The sequence below is a fragment of the Scophthalmus maximus genome, chromosome 7 (assembly GCF_022379125.1).
Source record: "Scophthalmus maximus strain ysfricsl-2021 chromosome 7, ASM2237912v1, whole genome shotgun sequence".
In the NCBI taxonomy this organism is placed as follows: domain Eukaryota; kingdom Metazoa; phylum Chordata; class Actinopteri; order Pleuronectiformes; family Scophthalmidae; genus Scophthalmus; species Scophthalmus maximus.
The window spans coordinates 12,281,329-12,299,258 of record NC_061521.1 but is presented as its reverse complement, the minus strand read 5'-3'; the positions used below and the strand labels follow the sequence as shown (position 1 = coordinate 12,299,258).

General features: G+C 42.0%; 3 protein-coding genes and 1 long non-coding RNA gene across 5 annotated transcripts; 3 read left to right on the top strand and 1 right to left on the bottom strand.

The window, feature by feature from the left end:
- Positions 1–53: 53 nt before the first annotated feature.
- sqor (sulfide quinone oxidoreductase) lies at positions 54–4,018 on the top strand. 2 transcript variants are annotated; one of them, XM_035641322.2, is made up of 10 exons: positions 54–212; positions 757–955; positions 1,083–1,253; positions 1,384–1,437; positions 1,548–1,742; positions 1,866–2,075; positions 2,156–2,339; positions 3,252–3,319; positions 3,399–3,577; positions 3,675–4,018. In XM_035641322.2, the coding sequence occupies exons 2-10, from the start codon at positions 758–760 to the stop codon at positions 3,730–3,732; spliced, it is 1,317 nt and encodes a 438-aa protein (XP_035497215.1). In that variant the 5' UTR covers positions 54–212; position 757; the 3' UTR covers positions 3,733–4,018. The 2 variants fall into 2 exon arrangements, with proteins under 2 accessions (XP_035497215.1, XP_035497214.1); XM_035641321.2 differs by having other exon boundaries at positions 724–955.
- Positions 4,019–4,669: 651 nt separating this feature from the next.
- ctdspl2a (CTD (carboxy-terminal domain, RNA polymerase II, polypeptide A) small phosphatase like 2a) lies at positions 4,670–12,612 on the top strand. The gene is made up of 13 exons (XM_035641319.2): positions 4,670–4,971; positions 6,876–7,087; positions 7,292–7,427; positions 7,529–7,675; positions 7,805–8,029; positions 8,217–8,310; positions 8,713–8,824; positions 8,916–9,002; positions 9,094–9,156; positions 9,248–9,327; positions 10,238–10,364; positions 10,462–10,557; positions 11,401–12,612. The coding sequence occupies exons 2-13, from the start codon at positions 6,899–6,901 to the stop codon at positions 11,464–11,466; spliced, it is 1,422 nt and encodes a 473-aa protein (XP_035497212.1). The 5' UTR covers positions 4,670–4,971; positions 6,876–6,898; the 3' UTR covers positions 11,467–12,612.
- Positions 11,700–15,558, bottom strand: LOC118314729. Its single transcript, XR_004794711.2, has 2 exons — positions 14,953–15,558; positions 11,700–14,476 (listed from the first exon to the last, which is right to left on the bottom strand). It is a non-coding gene; the product is annotated as an uncharacterized LOC118314729 (long non-coding RNA).
- On the top strand, positions 13,865–16,053 carry si:ch73-330k17.3 (IGFBP domain-containing protein). The gene is made up of 4 exons (XM_035641327.2): positions 13,865–14,389; positions 15,292–15,379; positions 15,464–15,659; positions 15,794–16,053. Exons 1-4 carry the CDS (start codon positions 14,056–14,058, stop codon positions 15,851–15,853), a joined length of 678 nt encoding a protein of 225 aa, XP_035497220.1. The 5' UTR covers positions 13,865–14,055; the 3' UTR covers positions 15,854–16,053.
- The last annotated feature ends 1,877 nt before the right edge of the window (positions 16,054–17,930 follow it).

Here is a 17,930-nt window from a genome sequence, read left to right as displayed (position 1 = left end):
TTCACGTGCGGGCTGTGTCAAAACAGAGCCTGTGATTGGCCGAGGACAGGTGCGAGTTGGCGTCTGTGTTATCTGTGTGCGCAGGTTGTGGCACGTCGTCTGTCCTCTCTGACAGGAAGCAGGTCGGACTCACTGTGCCCCCCCGGGTCGTCGAAGGACTCGCGTCTCAATCCGCAGCGAAACGGACGGCGAAGGGAAAAGAGCTGGTCGAGGTAGGACTCACACAAGTGCCCCTCTGGGCCTGAAGTGCACCTGGGTGCCATGTTAACCGACCGCGCTGCGCCTGTCGTGGATCGAGGCGCGGGCTCCTCGTTACGCAGCACGCAGCAGCAACGGGTCAGCACAGATCAGGCTTCAGAGAGACACCGGGCAGGACCTGTCGCGATCATTTCTGTTTGACATGGAAGAAGAGTCACCATCAGGAAGTCGTGACAGTTGTTGGCTCAGGCAAATAATGTTTGATCTGTTTTCCCCTTCAGGTCTCTTGTTAGAATATCTGGGGCTGTCAAAGCCCAAGAGGACCTCCATCTTTTCATCAGCACATGAAAGATGACTCAATACTTATAAGGATAAAAAAAAAAAGTTGTGTTTATCTACTATATTGAGGAGCAGGGGAAATCAGTCAACTCTGGTGGTGAATCAGATTACAATGTGTCAGGAAGTAGTAGAGCTTGTTGACCGTTTCAGTCTCAAACAAATTAACAGATTTGTCTTCTAACCCAGACGACTTGGTGAATGTTGTGCACACACACACAGAATGGCTGCACTGTGTCGTCTGAGGCAGTGCCACTCCTCCGCCGGGGCCATCTCTAATCTTCACACGAGCAGCCGGGCCTCCGCCGCACAGCATTACAAGATGCTGGTGCTCGGAGGAGGCAGTGGGGGCATTGCGATGAGTGCACGGATGAAGAGGTTGATGGGAGCTGGGAACGTCGCTGTCGTGGAGCCCAGTGAGGTAAGGGCCTTCGAGTGCCTGACCACTATTCGCGATAATGACAGAGACGCTAATACACACTGTAGTTTTATGAAAAGTGGTGGCTTCCATTCATTTAAATTTAAAAGGTTCTTTCCGCTGTGTTCAGATGCACTACTATCAGCCAATATGGACCCTGGTGGGTGCCGGTGCAAAAACTGTAGCCTCGTCGGGTCGACCCACTGCAAGTGTCATGCCCTCCGGAGTGAAGTGGGTGAAATCTAGAGTCCAGGAATTAGACCCAGACAGAAATACTGTGCGCACAGAGGATGGAACTGAAGTAGGTTTGTTCAAGGAAACTGCAATGTGGTGGTGTGCATACTGAAGATAAAAAATTGCTCAATGATCATTTACTGGCTTTTGCACTGAGTGGTCGATTGAATAGGAAGCTGAAGCTGCCCATCTTACAGATCTCCTACGAGTACTTGATTGTGGCTCTCGGATTACAACTGCATTACGAGAAGGTGAATTCTTTTTTACAGTTTACAGGCCTCTATCCTGTTAACTTTTTGCTGTTTTATATATTTACAGCCGCAGTCAAATCCCAAGAAACTTACACTCTCCTCAAACACAGATCAAGGGCCTGCCAGAGGGGTTTGAACATCCGAAGATTGGGTCAAACTACTCAGTCCAAACTGTGGAGAAAACATGGAGAGCACTGCGGAACTTCAAAGAAGGCAACGCTGTGTTCACTTTCCCAAATACTCCTGTGAAATGTGCTGGAGCTCCTCAGAAGATCATGTACCTCTCAGATTCCTTCCTCAGAAAGGTACCCCAGTACATTTAGTAACTTTCAATCATATATATATATATATATATATATATATATATATATTTATTTTTAATTATTTTTTTTGAACTAAATTAAGGTGTTTTTGTGTTTACATCCAAGACAGGGAAAAGGGCAAAGGCCAATATAATATACAACACAGCGCTACCCGTGCTCTTTGGGGTCAAGAAATATGCCGACTCACTGTGGGACATTGTGAAAGGCCGTGACCTGCAAGTGAACCTGAGCCAGAACCTGATTGAAGTGCGGGCAGACAAGCAAGAAGCTGTGTTTGAAAATCTTGACAAACCGGGGGAAACCAAAGTGGTTGAGGTACATGCACAACTAAGTGTATCACATTTTCGTCTCTGATTGCGTCATTACCCTTCACCTTCGCTCTTCTGCTTCCTCAGTATGAAATGCTTCATGTCACACCACCAATGGGACCCAGTTTGGCGATTAAAGGCAGTCCACTGGCCGATGAAGCTGGCTGGCTGGACGTCGACAAAGACAATCTCCAACATAAGAAGTATCCAAACGTGTTCGGGATTGGAGACTGTACCAACCTGCCCACGTCCAAAACTGCTGCTGCTGTCGGTAAGTGATTATTATGTCACCAGTTGGAACGTTGCAGCAACACAATACTGGAAAGTCCACTGTTGCTGCAAACCATTCATCCTGTTTTATCTACTGTCAACTGCTTGTTCCTTTTTTGTAATTTGATATTGACTGTGTCCGTAGGTGAATTGCACAATAAAATATTTACACAACACTATACAGTATAAATGTACACCACACCCTGTGAAGCTTGCAGACAGTTCTCAGTCATATCTGAAAGGCTCAACTGCCAGTGAAGAATCTATTTAACAGCGCACCTCTACCTTTGTACAGTACTAATGCAGTTTCCTGCTTGAGCTGCCAATATTCATAGATAAGAGGGAGTTCTATTTACCCAAATTTGTGGACTGCTCTCAGAACAAGCCTCACACTTCCAGTTAATGCAACTGAACCAGAGGGGCGCTTTTCAAATCAGATTCACAGGTCTGAGATTCATCATGTCACAGGGACGCCCCCCTGACCCTTTCTGTGATCAGCATTAACATGCAGTTGATGGGCACATTTCATTTGATGATGTGATTTATGACTTTCCATCAAGAAAGGTCAGGATTTAGATGACTGTTATGCAACTGTGTGCAATAGTAATGTGCTGTTCAATGCGCTTCAGTAGGTGTTTGCCCAGGCCGCCACTGTCATGGACTGACTGCATGTGTGTTAACATTTTAGTGTAAGTGAGTTAGAATGCAGATCGCACTTTGCATTATTTTCCCCACTGGTATGATTTTGAGGGATAATTAAAAGGAACAGCTTTTTCTTTCTGGTATGCAATTAACATTATGGCTGTATGAAGCTGCTACCACGTCTGCAGAATTTAATTTGCATCAGTTCCTCAAAGGAAACATTTATAGAAAACAGTTTTCCCTAAAACTGTCCGTTTCTTCTCACTTTCAGCCGCGCAGACTGCCATCTTGAACAGAACCATCAGCAGAGTCCTGAAAAATAAGAAGCCAGATAAGAAGGTGAAGTGGCTCATAAACCTATTGTATAACTTCTCTGTTGCAAAATGTGCAAATACATCATGAGTAATCTTGTTTACAGTATGATGGCTACACTTCATGTCCGTTGGTTACAAGCTACAACACAGTCATTCTGGCAGAGTTCGACTACAATGGACAACCACTGGAGACGTTCCCCATCAACCAGGCCAAAGAAATGAGATTAATGTACCACATGAAAGCTGATTTGATGCCTCATCTCTATTGGCATGGGCTTCTCAGGTATGCATACACTGTAGTTGATTGATAACATGTTAATAGTTTGTAGTAATGAATCATTCCACAATATTTACTACGTTTCTTTATTCTCTTCCATAAGGGGCCTGTGGGGTGGACCCGGACCATACAGGAAACTCTTTCATCTTGGGATGAAATGAAATGTGATCTCAGTTAACATGTTAGAAGTTACATTTGCTAAATGTTTAGGAAAGAATATAACATGAAATGAATCATTCATAATTATTAAAAGGTCAAATAGTGATTATTATTCAGATTCATATATATCAGATTAAAAAAAATAGATTAAGACAGTTAGTTATTGTTTCAACCTTGTTTGACACAATCAGCAATTTGCCTCCAGCTCCCTACCTGCACAAGTGGTGTGGATATGTTGCTTGGGAAGGAAATTATTCTTTCAGTTTACATTAAAACTGATTGATCAAATACCTTTGTCCTATTTTGAAGCATCATGTCATCTTTCAAAACAAGGTTCAAATGAACTGATTTATTCATGCAAAATGACAAACCTATCTACACAAATGATTCGAATGATTGTCGTCATCCATGTTTTGCCGCTGACAGCTGTGTGTTTCAGAGAATCTGTCCATGCTGCTGCCACGCTATGAGAGCAAGAAACATGAATTTGTTTTTTTATACAATGAAATAACCAAGTTTGTAACTGATGAGGTCACGCTACGTTTTTGCTTCTGTTTGTACAGGCTGTTCGATTTTATTACGACTCAAATCTCGTATCAAGAACTGTCCACAGATCTTAAAACTCTTTCAGCTCCCTGTGATTGGAATCTATGTTGACAAAAAAATGTTTTAATCGTGATGCAGTCATTCATATATTCTCTTCCATCTGTATCCCACACTGTAATGTTGGTAAAACTATGGCGGAAATAACTTATTTAATAACGACAACAACAACAGACATGGGTTGGCAAAAAAGATGAATGAATGACATGAAGAAGAAAAAAAAGATCAGATCATGCTCATAATTCCCAAGTACTACTAAAATAAGCTCGCATCATGTAGTCACACAACAACACCAGCAGGGATAACGTGTGGTAGTGAGTGAGCCTCCGTCCAGCTGCGCGCACGCACGCACACACACACACACGAGCGCGCGCGCGCCATAGCCATTTTCCCGTACGCTCCGCCACGTTGGTTCCTCTACGCTCGTGTCGCATTCTCCTGCGCGCCGCCGACGTTGTGTTTTGTGATGAGGCGGGAAATGGCGTCCACAGACATGGTTGATCAGTGACTAGCCACCGCGCGACAGACACCGCTGGCAGCGACGACCACGGCCCGACCTCTGCCGGAGGTCCGCCACGGTCGCGGCGGAGAAGCCGACGGCGCCGCAGCGAGGGGTTCGAGAGCTTTCCGGATCGTCGGTAAGCAACAAACAACGTCAACATGTAAACAAAAAAAAAGGTCCGCCGCCCCCCCCCCCCCCCCCTTCTGGTGCTAACTAACGGCTAACGTTAGCGAGCGAAGGGGGCGTAGTCTAATGGCTGAAAATAGTTATAGAAGCCAAACAGGATAGTGGCGGGGCAGCTAGCTGTCATGTGGCGGTACTTTACCACCGGGTCGGTGGATAGTTCGGGTGTTAAACACGTGTATGTCAACGCAGACACGTGTCCGACGGACTGTGGGGGCTGAAGTGAATATTGTCACAGCTTTGCTTTTGCTGCTTTTTGCGCGTTTTTTTGTTAGCCTGGATGCTAACTGTAGCTACCCGTGCTAGCGTTAGCAACGGAACAACCCACCGACAGCAGCCGGTTGACGGCGTGATTCATTCCACTTGACAGCGGTTGTAAGGCGCCAGTTGTCGCCACGCATGTGGGACACCAGCCATCGGAGCGGCGGCGCCTGTGCGCTTGGCCCGTTGGTGTCAGATGCCAGCGGATGGCTAACCACAGTGCTAGCGCTAGCTCATGTCGTTGGTGTTAATGCAGCCCGCCCGTTGGTTACATAACGACAGTCAGCGGCGCGGGCAGGCCGTCACATCCCAATTATCAACATTTGCCTCAGAGATTTGCAGCAGTATCGGCCAAACGTCAATGAAGAAGGCATTTGTGCAGAACATCGGCTCAACTTGAACACACAGGGGGGCTCACATTGCGGATTCCCACTAATGTTTATCATCACGTACACCGCCCACTCCGCTGACAGGTCTGTCAGACTGTCACTTCCTTTTGACGTCACCTTGAGTCCCTCAACTTTATGACGTCAGTGCGACAAACGAAGAGCAAACACGAGTTGATCTTTACTGATCTGTTGATCAATAACATTTTCAAAGTATTAAAAATAAATATACAATGCCTTTAAGGAAACGGGATCTGGATATCTGCAAACATCAACAGACCCTAAATCGGCTCAGGACGTAGAGCCGTTTGTCCACCAACCCGAAGGTTGGCGGTTCGATCCCAGCTCTCGCCAGTACACATGCCGTTGTGTCCTTGGACAAGACACTTAACCCTATCGTGTGAATGAGTGAATGTGACTTCCTGTAAAGGAAAGTCTATATGACTAGAAAAGCGCTATATAAATACATTTACCATAAATGCACTGCTAGTGTGGGATGAGCTCAAACTTGTACATTGGCATTGTACTGTAAATGCTGTAAAAACTGGAGCACAGCCATGTTAAGATATTGCATGTTTAAGGTAATTCTACCAGAGAGCAAGCTGCAACATTTCCTGCCTAGTACATATCTTGGTCACCTGTCTTAATAACTAAATTCAAGGGATCACTATTGAAAATCATACAATATATTCTTATCAAAGTTTCATAGACACTTCTGTATTAGTAGCTGCATTAAAACCCCACTATCTGTCAAGAGCTGTTCAGTTACTAACATAACCACATGTCATTTCTGTGCATATGTTGGTGGAGTGGTGGAGAAACAGAACTGTTCTCTGCTGAATACTGCAAAAAGAAATGTACATTAAAATCACAGCCTTTTTATGACTTTACCCAGACAGTCACACTTCAACACAAGCAGTGAGCACTTAGTGGAGCACTGCTTGGTATCAAACCAGTAAGCACATACACATTCAAAGTTAATAATGTTCAGTTTCTGATGACACTGTTGGAAAAAGTGCAAATTCAATATATTTATCATTGAGGTGTTGTCGCTTAACTACATTATATTTATGTATAAATACATGAAGGGGGCAGAATATTATATTATAAACACCTCTGAGAACAATTTAGTCTAAAATGTAACCGAACATTCTGTATATTTCTTCATTATTAAATCATAATTTCTCTTGTTGTTTTTTTTCCTTTTCAGATTTTTCTATGTGACGGCAGAGCATGATGAGGCTGAGAGTGCGTAAAGCTCCTCAGCAGCCGAACTTACGGCGTCAAACCCACCCAGCCCAGGCCAAACGGAAACACTGTGAGGTGGAGCCATCCTTGGTGAGAGGTCGAGGCAAAATGCAGAAGAATGAAACGGGCCTGTTCTCCACGATAAAGAAATTCATACGTGGGAATGCTGTCAAGGTGGGCACAGATCAGGATTCACAGCTGCTCTTGTACAATTTCCCTTTTGCTGCTGTTTTTTTAAACTTTGTGTCTAAAATGATTGTCTTTTCAGATGTGGACTGAGCAATTTTTTACCGTGACATATGCCAAAAGAATAGCATTACATCTGCATATTTCTAAGCAGCAAATCTATCTACCCCCTACCACTTTGTCCCCCCACAGGTGGAGCAGGACATCCCCGCCAAGAGGAGTCGTATTGATTGTAATTCTGACAGCAATCTAATTGCTTCAACACCACAAACTAGAGGCCTTTCCAACAAACCGGTCTCCAGAGTTTGCCGGAAAAGTCCAAATAAAGGTACGTCAGTCCACGTAGGAAGTGAGATAAGTTGCATAGCTACAACAAAGACTCCCTATACTGAAAACTATATATTTTGTTTTTATGGTTATTGTTTTTAGACACAATGACCTGCAACAGTAAACCCATTAAACCAAATGGTAAACTGGATGCTCCAGTTGAGGCCCCCAGCAGCCCACCACGCACCACCCTGCTTGGAACCATCTTCTCTCCAGTCTTCAACTTTTTCTCACCAGCGACTAAAACTGGTAAAACAAAATTATCCTTAGATGTGTTAGTCTGAAAATATTTAACATTTAGGATTTTTAAAAAAAGAAAAGAGACCAAACTGTAATGACCACTCGTGTCTTTTGCTTTCATGTTTTCCCTTCTTCCAGCCACTCCTGGTTCAGACTCTCCTGGCCAAGCGATGGAGGCGGAGGAAATCATGAAGCAGCTGGACATTGAGCAGGCAGAGGAAATGTCAAGCAGCACGCTCACGTCCACAGAGGGCATCACTATTCACACTGACCCTGTGTTGCCGCCGAGGCTCCAGATAACCTCCGACACAAGCATAGAAGAAGGGGAGATCGTCACTGAAACTGACATGCCGCCATTAACGGGTACAAGCGCTCTCACATTAAGCCTCATTCTTGTCATTTGTCGTTTTAATAGCATCTGCCGTAGTAGAAAATATAGAAATAAGCCTCAGGGACACACTTTATGTTTTCAGAGGGAATGGTGAAGAAAAACCTTGAAGGAAAGATCTGTAACATTTGAGCTAATGTCCCATCTTTCTGTCGTCATCAGCTCCCGGTTGTGTGCCAGATGGCGTTTACACACACGCGTTACCCTCCGCTCCTGCCGAAACCTCATATGATGAGGAGTGGGAAGTTTTTGATCCGTAAGTAGAGCAATATTATTTATGAAAAATGATTTTTTTTAAAAGCTGTTAAATAAAAATTAACAAACTCTTACTGGAGACTTACTTTGGTTAATGTTTCATCTCTGAGCCCGTTGTCTGATTTCACCTGAGATCACATCCATGGTGACTTTCAGTGTGAACAGTCTGAAACCTTCAACCACTAGGTGGCATCAGAAAACAGCACTTTGTCGTATTGAAATTGTGTCTTAATTGAAATGTCTCATTGAGTATTAAAGCAAGTGTCCTTATTGTTCACGTTTGAGCCGGTGACCAGCGCTAGTTCAAACGTTCGCTGTTGAGAAAGTGTTCCTCTTCGTTCGGACGGTCCTCGTTAGCTTGGTTAAATAAAGAGGTGTTTTGATGTCTCTCCTCCGCCTCAAGGTATTTCTTCATCAAGCACGTGCCTCCGCTGACAGAAGAGCAGTTAACACGCAAACCAGCGTTACCTTTAAAGACCCGCAGCACACCAGAGTTTTCTCTCGTCTTAGATCTGGTGAGAAGCGAAAGGTTTTCTTGTGCTCGTGCTCTTTGATGTGGGTTTTTATTTTTTCATCCCGTTTCTCTTCTTTTTCTGTTTCTGTCAGGATGAAACTCTGGTTCACTGTAGTTTGAACGAGCTTGAAGACGCAGCGCTGACATTCCCTGTGCTCTTTCAAGATGTAATATACCAGGTACTTACTGTCGTAGTTCGTTCTCTCACCAAAGTTTCTCCACGTGCCGCTCTGAGTTAAATTAATTTTGTTTGTTCTTTTTATTCTGAAGGTGTATGTTCGGTTGAGACCCTTTTTCCGCGAGTTTCTTGAGCGCATGTCTCAAAAGTATGAGGTGAGATGTCTTTTCTTTACCACACGGTATTTGTTTAGTCTGGGTTTATCTGTAACTCATGTGTTATTATCCTGTCCATTCAAAATTTCAGATTATTCTCTTCACGGCTTCGAAGAAAGTCTACGCTGACAAGTTGCTCAACATCCTTGATCCGAAAAAACAGTTGGTCAGGTGAGTCAAATTAGTGAAATAATCTAATCATTATTTTTTTTATTAATTTAGTGAAAACAAAGGACTCTGAAGCAGCTTGTGTAACAAATGATTTGGTTGCACACAGCTTTGTAGTACTGTATGTGTGCAGGTCTGATTTCATTTTCTGTAAAAGGTTAAAGTTGGTAAAGAAATCTTGGAATAATCTTTATTGAATAAATAGCTTATTTTGACTTTAAATTGGTTAATTCTTCCATCACTTTTGCTGCTGCTTATCCACGTATAGTCCATGTTTAAAAATGGATTAATGATAATATTAAATATTATTGTTATATACTGCAGGGGAGATATTGACACGGGATGTGAAATAAATAATTCAAGGCCGTATATATCCTATATTAATATCTGTGAAACAGGGATAGAATTGTTGTCCTGTTCTCAGTTGGCTTTAGTGAAGAGGATGGAATTCGAGGATCAGTGTAGATTTAACAAGATGTACAGCTACATTAAAGTCGAGGAAATTCTCTTTCAGTTTATGGTGCAACCACAAAAGTTGACTCGCTCAACACTCTGACCTCAGGAGGTGATGGAAGATAAACGTGAGACCTGTCAGAGGGACAGATGAGGCTGTAACATCAACATGTTTATCAATGTTTCTATAAATCGTCCATACACACTCCTGCGTTCTGACCTGCTCCTTCACACGTCTGACTGATGTGTGGTCGAGATCTTTCGTCACGAATGTATTCGTTTGGTCGGATACAGAGTTAACTTCCACTTCCTCCTGTGAAATAAACAATCTAGAGGACAAACCTGTTTTACAAATTTATTTGTAAGGTTTATCACTTTCACCAAAGAGTTGATATGTCTTGTTCCTTTGCCATAGTTACTTCATTGAATGTTTTAACTCTTATTCTCTCCTCCTTCTCAGACACAGGCTGTTTCGTGAGCACTGTGTGTGCGTTCAAGGCAACTATATTAAAGACCTAAACATTCTCGGACGGGATCTTTCCAAGACGATAATAATCGACAACTCACCCCAAGCCTTTGCTTACCAGGTAAACCAGTTTCTGAAAAGTGAAAACGATTTTCTCTTTTCTTTAGACCAGTGTTTGTGTCACACTGATTCTCATCCACACATGTCGTCTTTTTCAGCTTTCCAACGGAATCCCAATAGAGAGCTGGTTTGTGGATAGAAATGACAACGAACTTCTAAAGCTCGTTCCTTTCCTGGAGAAGCTTGTGGAGCTGGTATGTGTCGTGATTTTTTAACATTTTAGCTTTTGTCCGGTTAGATCAGCAGCATACATTCTCCTGTGGTCCATTATGAATATTCCACCTACTTTCACATGTGGAGATGCTCAAGTCTGGATGCTCTGATGCACAGTTCATATAATATTACACACAGATTCTCCAATTGATACAAGAGAAAAACATCATCCAACCAGAACCTGTTACTCACTGAGGGACACTGTATTGTTAGAGTTTCTGGGGTGTTATATACCCAAAAATTCCAAATAAATGTTGTAGTATTGATTTAGCAGTTTATAAATTAATTAACTTGTCATGTTTAGGCTCCTAATTCATGCAGATGATTAAGGCATTATTATTACAGGGATACAGACAATTTTGTTTATATATTAGAAATTCTAAATATGAGAGGTTGGTGTGATGCCACAAATACTCCATTTGTACAGGTGTTTCCATACTGTCAGTTTGTTACCACTCATCCAAAAACCTTCACAGTCGACACTGCAATTCTGCAGCTCGTCGGCAACACAACCGTCGAATTTGAGGTCGATCAGATGTCGAGAAAATCAAAAGAGGCAGACAGAAAAGGAGAGAGAAAGACGGAGATTTCTGGATTTATTAGTAGAATAGTAAACAATGTTTTGAATCTGTAAAATCAAATGCAGTTCAAATTTTTTGCCCAATCGAAAACAAGAACAAAGAACTAATCATTTACAAAATACTGGACAAAAGAAACATCATTCAGTATAATGCTGTGAAACTCGAAGCCTTATTCATGGACAGGGAATGAAAAGGTCTGTGTTCTAGTAGTTGGGCTGATTTCACCTGTTCTTTCTGTCACAGAATGAAGATGTGAGACCTCACATCCGAGAGCAGTTTCGCTTGCACAACCTCCTTCCTCCAGACTGACGACCTCGTGTTCACCTTTCAGTTCGAGGTGGTATCGACAATGGGGGGAAAAAAAACCTGACTCGTAGAGGGATATATTTGTTGGACTTCTGTTGCCCTTGTTATCGTTTTTTGTTTTTTAAATCGTGCGAAAAGAGAAAAAAATTGAAAGCTTATGTTTGAGTCAAAAAAAAAGTCCTGGATGTTTTTTTATACATATGCACTCGAACGCGCCTCAGAACAAACAGACCTTACTTTTCACTCGCTTCTTCTCGGTGTGACCTTGAAGATGACCTCCTGGAAGGTCTTTTGTCTTAGGAACATTTTGGATTGACTAAACTGAATGTCATGCAGTGTTGGATTTTCTTGGACCTCGTTGGCTTCAGCCTGACTTTGACCGGCCAGTCGAACCTGTATAATATTCACTCTATTTACTTGTAAATATATGTACATACTTTTTTCTTTCTTCCGAGGTTTTTAAGTCTTTTTTTTTTCTCTTCAGATTTTAGTACGTATTCTTCGATTCGGTTTCTTTTATAAACCAACAAGATGTTAGTGTGTTTTGTTTGAAGTTGTTGATGAAATGCTGCTTTTCTGTTGTACGCCTGCATTTTTCCCTGTGAAGCTTTACTCCATTACATGCAGTTGTCTGTAATAAGGTGCAGTTTAAAAATAATAATGATAATGTATCTTTGAGAGGACAGTGTTTCTGAAATGATATTTTAAAGCTATGTAATGTAAGCTAGAATAGGGTCTCAACTGAATACAAAGCCATAATGGCGTAACAATAATTTTTGAGATTTGTATTTGAGATTCCATCTCTGATTTCAATACCGTGATCGTCCTCTTTGATGACGAGTGGTGGGGGAGGGGAGGGGGGTTCAGGCATCTTGCACTTTGACATCCAGCCCTTTGTAAGTTAATGTCAAATCTTGTCACTTTTCTACACAGGTGTGTATCGCCTCAATTTGGTATGTGGGGATTTGAAAAAAGAAAAAGAATAATTGTAGCACCAGCAAATTGCCAACAAGTTTGCTTTCAAATCTTGTTTTCCAAGACGTCTTGTATGTGGGAGTCACGAGTTTTATTGACTATTGAATGATCACACTCCTGTTGTATTCAGTGTTACTCAATGGTTTCCTTGAAAATAAATTCATTTTCATAAGACTCCGCTTCCTACTAATAATTCAAATGATACAACCTTGGTGTGTAATAGTTACTCCAGTACAACGAAGCAGTAGACAAGATAAATTAGCTTGATTTTTAATCTTGACCTTGGCGTCACAATCTCAATTCAAGGTCATATGAGAAAAACATCTTTGTGGAGTAAACACAACTGTAGAAGTAATCAAGCAGATGGCAGAGTGTCTGCTGCATCTTAGAAAGCACTGAATCTATTTTCAAAAGAATATTTTCTAGAACCTATATAAGATTGTTGAACAGCAAAAAAAAAACAGTTAATAAAAACCAGTTACTTTGTCTTGATTTAAGAAACATTCCTCTAATTTTTTTTAAATCAAAATATAGAAAATAATCTTCTGCTTCATTGATCATAAAGGAACATGTCACTTTCTCCACAGGCACCATAGGAGTCCAGATCAATCATTGACTGAGAAGCTTTTTTCAGTTATACTCCAGTTATTCCAACAGCATAACATAACAATAGTCATTTGTATTGTATTGTATGTTTTTTAGACCACAACACGGTTATCTTAATATCATATAATTCTGTTTGGAATCAGTTGCAGTGAATAATAATAGATGAATATACTTTAACTCATGTCATTTCATAGGATTCTGAAATTAAGAATCAACAATCTTGTTCCTCTGCTGGGATCATTTGAAACCACTGTTGTAACTTGCTACTCGTTAAAATTTGCAAAATATTAGCTGGGATAAGTCAATGTCAGTCAATGTCAATGTTTTAACTTGTTATTTTAGACATTTCTTTCTCTATTTTAGATACTAATTATTTATTTCTTAAGATGAGCACGGGGACCTGCTCTTGCAGAATTCTGTTCTTTTCATGTAGATGTTTGGAAGGACAATAACAAAACTTGAACCTTGAACCGCAGGAATATTTTCTTAAAATTTGATTACTTTTCTGATGCAAAACATATATATTTTTACTTTCCTAAATTTCCTTTTTTCAGTGATATAACTCCAAGTGACCGTGTCCATCTGTAGACAAGCTGCCAGTTTTCATTTGGATACGGGAAACTTGTCCCGATCAGATAACCTGTTGATGTCCTAATCCCATTGTTCTTTGAAGAAATAGGTCATTAACTGATTGCACTTGTGCACTGAATTGCCCCTTCCAGAGGTCATGTGACTGCAAACACAAAGGGGGCCAGTCTTCATCACACTTATCTGACGGTGCTCAGAAGGAAGAATTATTTCAAAACAAAATCAAAGTGTGTAGATAAGACGTGGGGATAATTAACTGTGTATTTTAGACAAAATCCACCCATTGAAACCCCCCCTGCCCTCATCTATTGGCTGCTGGTGGGGGGTGGAGGTGTGTGGCTCATAAACGTATGAAGCTTCACCAGGTGTATAAAAGGTGCTGACAGCTGCTCTCCCCTCAGGGTAACTTGAGGTCTGTCAAGGATGTGGATGCTCTTCTTCATCTTCTTTAGTGCCTTGGTGGGGGCGTTGGGCTCCGAGGAGACGCCCTCGGGGGCTGCCCGGCAGCTCCAGGCCCTTCACTGCCCGCCCTGCGAGAGGATACACTGCTCCACCCGGCGGGCGCTGAAGCTCCAGTGTCAAGGTGGCGTCACGACGGGCGTCTGCGGCTGCTGCCCTGTCTGCGCCCGGACAGAGGGGGAGACCTGCGGGGGGTCGTGGGACTATCTGGGCAAGTGTGACGAGGGCCTGGTCTGCGTTTACCAGGACGCGGCTGATGACAAGCCGGACAAGGAGCGCAGAGGGGTCTGCAGAGCAGGTGGGACTACACCTCAGTTTAGTGTCGAGCAGGTCATTTAACATCGTTGGTATAATTTGACAAAAGAAATGCATGAATCACCATTTTCTAAAGAAAAAGAGATGGCAGTTTTGGGGGTTTTTTTGCATCACAAGATTCATACAGAACATAAACACATGTTGTGAGCCCTCAAACCTTTTCACGGATAAACTTAGCAAGACGTAAGACGTAAGAATACAAGCACAAGTCAAAATGCTACTTAAGTCAAAGTATTAATCATGCAGCAGAATTGTCATATCATTACAATATCGTATTATTACTGACTCATTCATACATGACCTGCATTGTATTGTTGTAGCGGAAGCTTAACAATTTTATACACAGTTTTGTAATTTCACCTGCAGCAATGCATCACATTTTAAAACCAGATCATTATGTTTGAATCCTAATATTAGAGCTACAGTGAAACTAGTAACTATAGATCTAGTGAAGTTAAAAACAGAACAACGTTTCCTGACCTCTGACCTGTAACGGGGTTGAAGTATTATAAAGTGGCAGAAAAAAAAGGAAATATTCAAACTTACCTCGACTACAGTACTCAAGTAACCACTGAAGTCACTGCAGTGGGAACGTTGCCAGTAAAGTAAATGCTGTTTATGGGCCGTGAGGACCGATAGTGTGCTCAAGGCTTCCTTTGAATCAAAGGTTCCTGCTCACAGTTAAGCCGTCATTACGCCTCTTATCTCTCCGTGGTGAGGAGTTGTCACCCTTATCGATACGGTATCGGATGCAGCGCGAGATTGGGGATTTTGACACCTTTTTCATTTTTTTTTTCCCGCTGCTCAGGAAAATATGTAAATAGTCTCTATTCAAAGGCAGAGTTTCATGAGTTGCGAGAGATTCACCTCTCCTGTTTCCTGCAGTGATCGAACCAGTGGATCCAGAGTCCTGTCACCCGGAGTGCACCAGGGAATACTGTCAGGCCAACCCGTCTGAAATCTGCTCTGCCAGGTGACTCGATGAACCTGAACAAACCCTTCTTTTCTCTTTTCGTGTTGCATGTTGTAACAGAAATCTGACTCTCCTGCTCTGTAGGTTTGTGTCTCTGCAGAAAGACACGTGCCAGGGCTCTTGCCAGCACACCTCCTGTCCAAGCTGCCTGCTGCTCCGACCCCCAACCTGTCCCCAGACCTGCGCCCCCTCGGACTCCAGCTGTCTACGCCGCTTTGGGAAGTGTGTGCACAATCACCTGACAGCAGCTCACAGTCCCGTGTGGCACAACGACCTGCAGGTAGGTGGGAGGAAAAAAAGCGCGACAAAAGCTGCGTCAACATCAAATGGAGAGCTTGTGTTTCTTCATTGTGATGTCCGACCTTTGAAACACCTTCATCCGTTAATCCAACTCTGTGTCGTTCCTCTCTGCAGAGTGATCCCGCGGGGCATTTCGTGTGTTTTGTCCCGGCCTGTCGCAACACAACAAGTTAATTCCTCGTGTAAGGAAGAGAGAAGTCCAAGAGAAATTCTTCACAAGCTCATGTAGCACTTTTTTTTCTTTTTTTTTTAAAAGAGGCAGCTATCTCTAAACTATGAGTATCTCATTTTATAAGCCGTGTAAACCTGAATGTAACCATGTGAAATGATGTGTATTTTACATAATGAGAAATAAAATTCCATGTCATACTGTACTCGATTTTATTTATTTGGTGATATTCTGCTATGACTGGGTTGGACAAAGGTGGATGCATGTCACCGTATGTGCATTTTTTTATATAAGCTTGAGTTTTACAATTTGTTTATACATATTTCATTATATATACGTTTTGTGCATCTCATGTTTGAGCCTGTGTGTGTGCTCTCCATGTTTTCAAGTTCTCCACTGGAACACTGAAGTTTAATAAGATGTGAGGATTAGATTATAGGACCAGATTTAAGAATTAAGAATAAATTGTCTTTGCTATAGGAGGATAAATGACATAAGCACTCAAGACTCCATCAGAGATGAATTAAACGTATGGATTTTAAGTATTTATATATTGAGACTCAATCTCACACTGACCTGTAAATAGTACTTAAACACTTTGCTGTGCATTTCATTTGCTTAGTGTCATATACAGATTTTGGCCTTGCTCGCTGCAGGCACATGTCTTGTCCATCAAAGACTGAAATATGTCAACAACTTAGATTTATTTTCATGAAATTGAGTTCAGTCATCCATGGCCCATTTAGGATAAAGACCCAATACTTTACATGCAGAACTGATGACATTCCAAACATCAGCATGTTGAGCATTTAGCTCAAAGCACCTTCGCACCTTAGTCACAAGCACGGCTACTTTTTTACAAAACCCCCTCTTTAGTGATTGTTGAATCATGAATGGGTGAACCAAAGTAGAGACAACCCAGAGAGATTTTTATAACGAACCCTGGGGGAGAGTAAATCAAGTGGAATATGGGATGATAACAGTATAGTGAATGAAACTGTTGCGTCAGTCCACCGCCGCGTCTCCACCGTCTGGACTGCACCCAGGTTTTCTTGGTTTACAGGAGAAGTGAAATGTCTCGAGTCCCCTTTGCCATCGCGGCGCCCCTGATAGTTGATGGTTATTGAATAACAGAGCGTTTATGAGGCAGCAATAATGAAGTGTGTGCAGAAAGGGAATAAAGCGTCGACCAACAATGGGCAGTTTGTTCTGTGTCCTTCAAATGTGAGACATTTCTGAGGACGAGGGGCCGTTTATCTGAGAGATTTCGCAAGATGGAATCTGTTTTCATACCAAAACAAAGGCCTGTGTTTTCTTTCATCTCCTTTACTCGTGAGTCGGTTGCATCAGTGAATATTATACAGTATTCAATCAGGCTGAAGAAAGAAACTGTGCAGCTCCCGGTTTGACTTGTGTCTAAATGAACGGGGTGAGCCAGGGGAGGGGATAATAGTTAAATACAAGATTTAAGTTGTTTTCAAACTGGTCTAAAATATGCACTTTTATTTTATGTACCAGGAATTTTCAATTTAATGCTAAAACTTCACAGTTTCCTGTTTGTTTGGAATTTATTGATCAAGTACATGACGTCATTTCAGTTGATAACATGTCCTTTTGCAATCCTGATACAGTCCAACTTCAGAAAAATGTCCAAAATACTCTTCCTTTTGTCGATTCCTACACCTCTGTGTATACACATCAGCATATCATGTGTCTATCAGGACGACAGGATCTGTCACCAAAGCCGACCGCCTCCGTTATCAATCCCATATATCCGACTCGCTTTTTTTTTTACTGATAAAAACAATGGATAACAAAGGATTGTCAGCGTTCCAGCTGTAATAAACGTGCCCTGTCGGAGGCAGCCAGCCTCTGTTAAAGTCGGAATACAACACAAAACCCTGGAACGACAGAAAAGTACAGAAGATGGTTATAAAAGAGTGGCCTTCAACTAGATTTTGATATGAGGGGAGGCAGCTGCAAAGATTCCAGTTAGATGTTTAGAGGTCTAATACAAGCCTCATCTGAAGTCCACTGCTACTAATTTAAGATTTTAAAGTCAATTTTATAACTGATCAAACT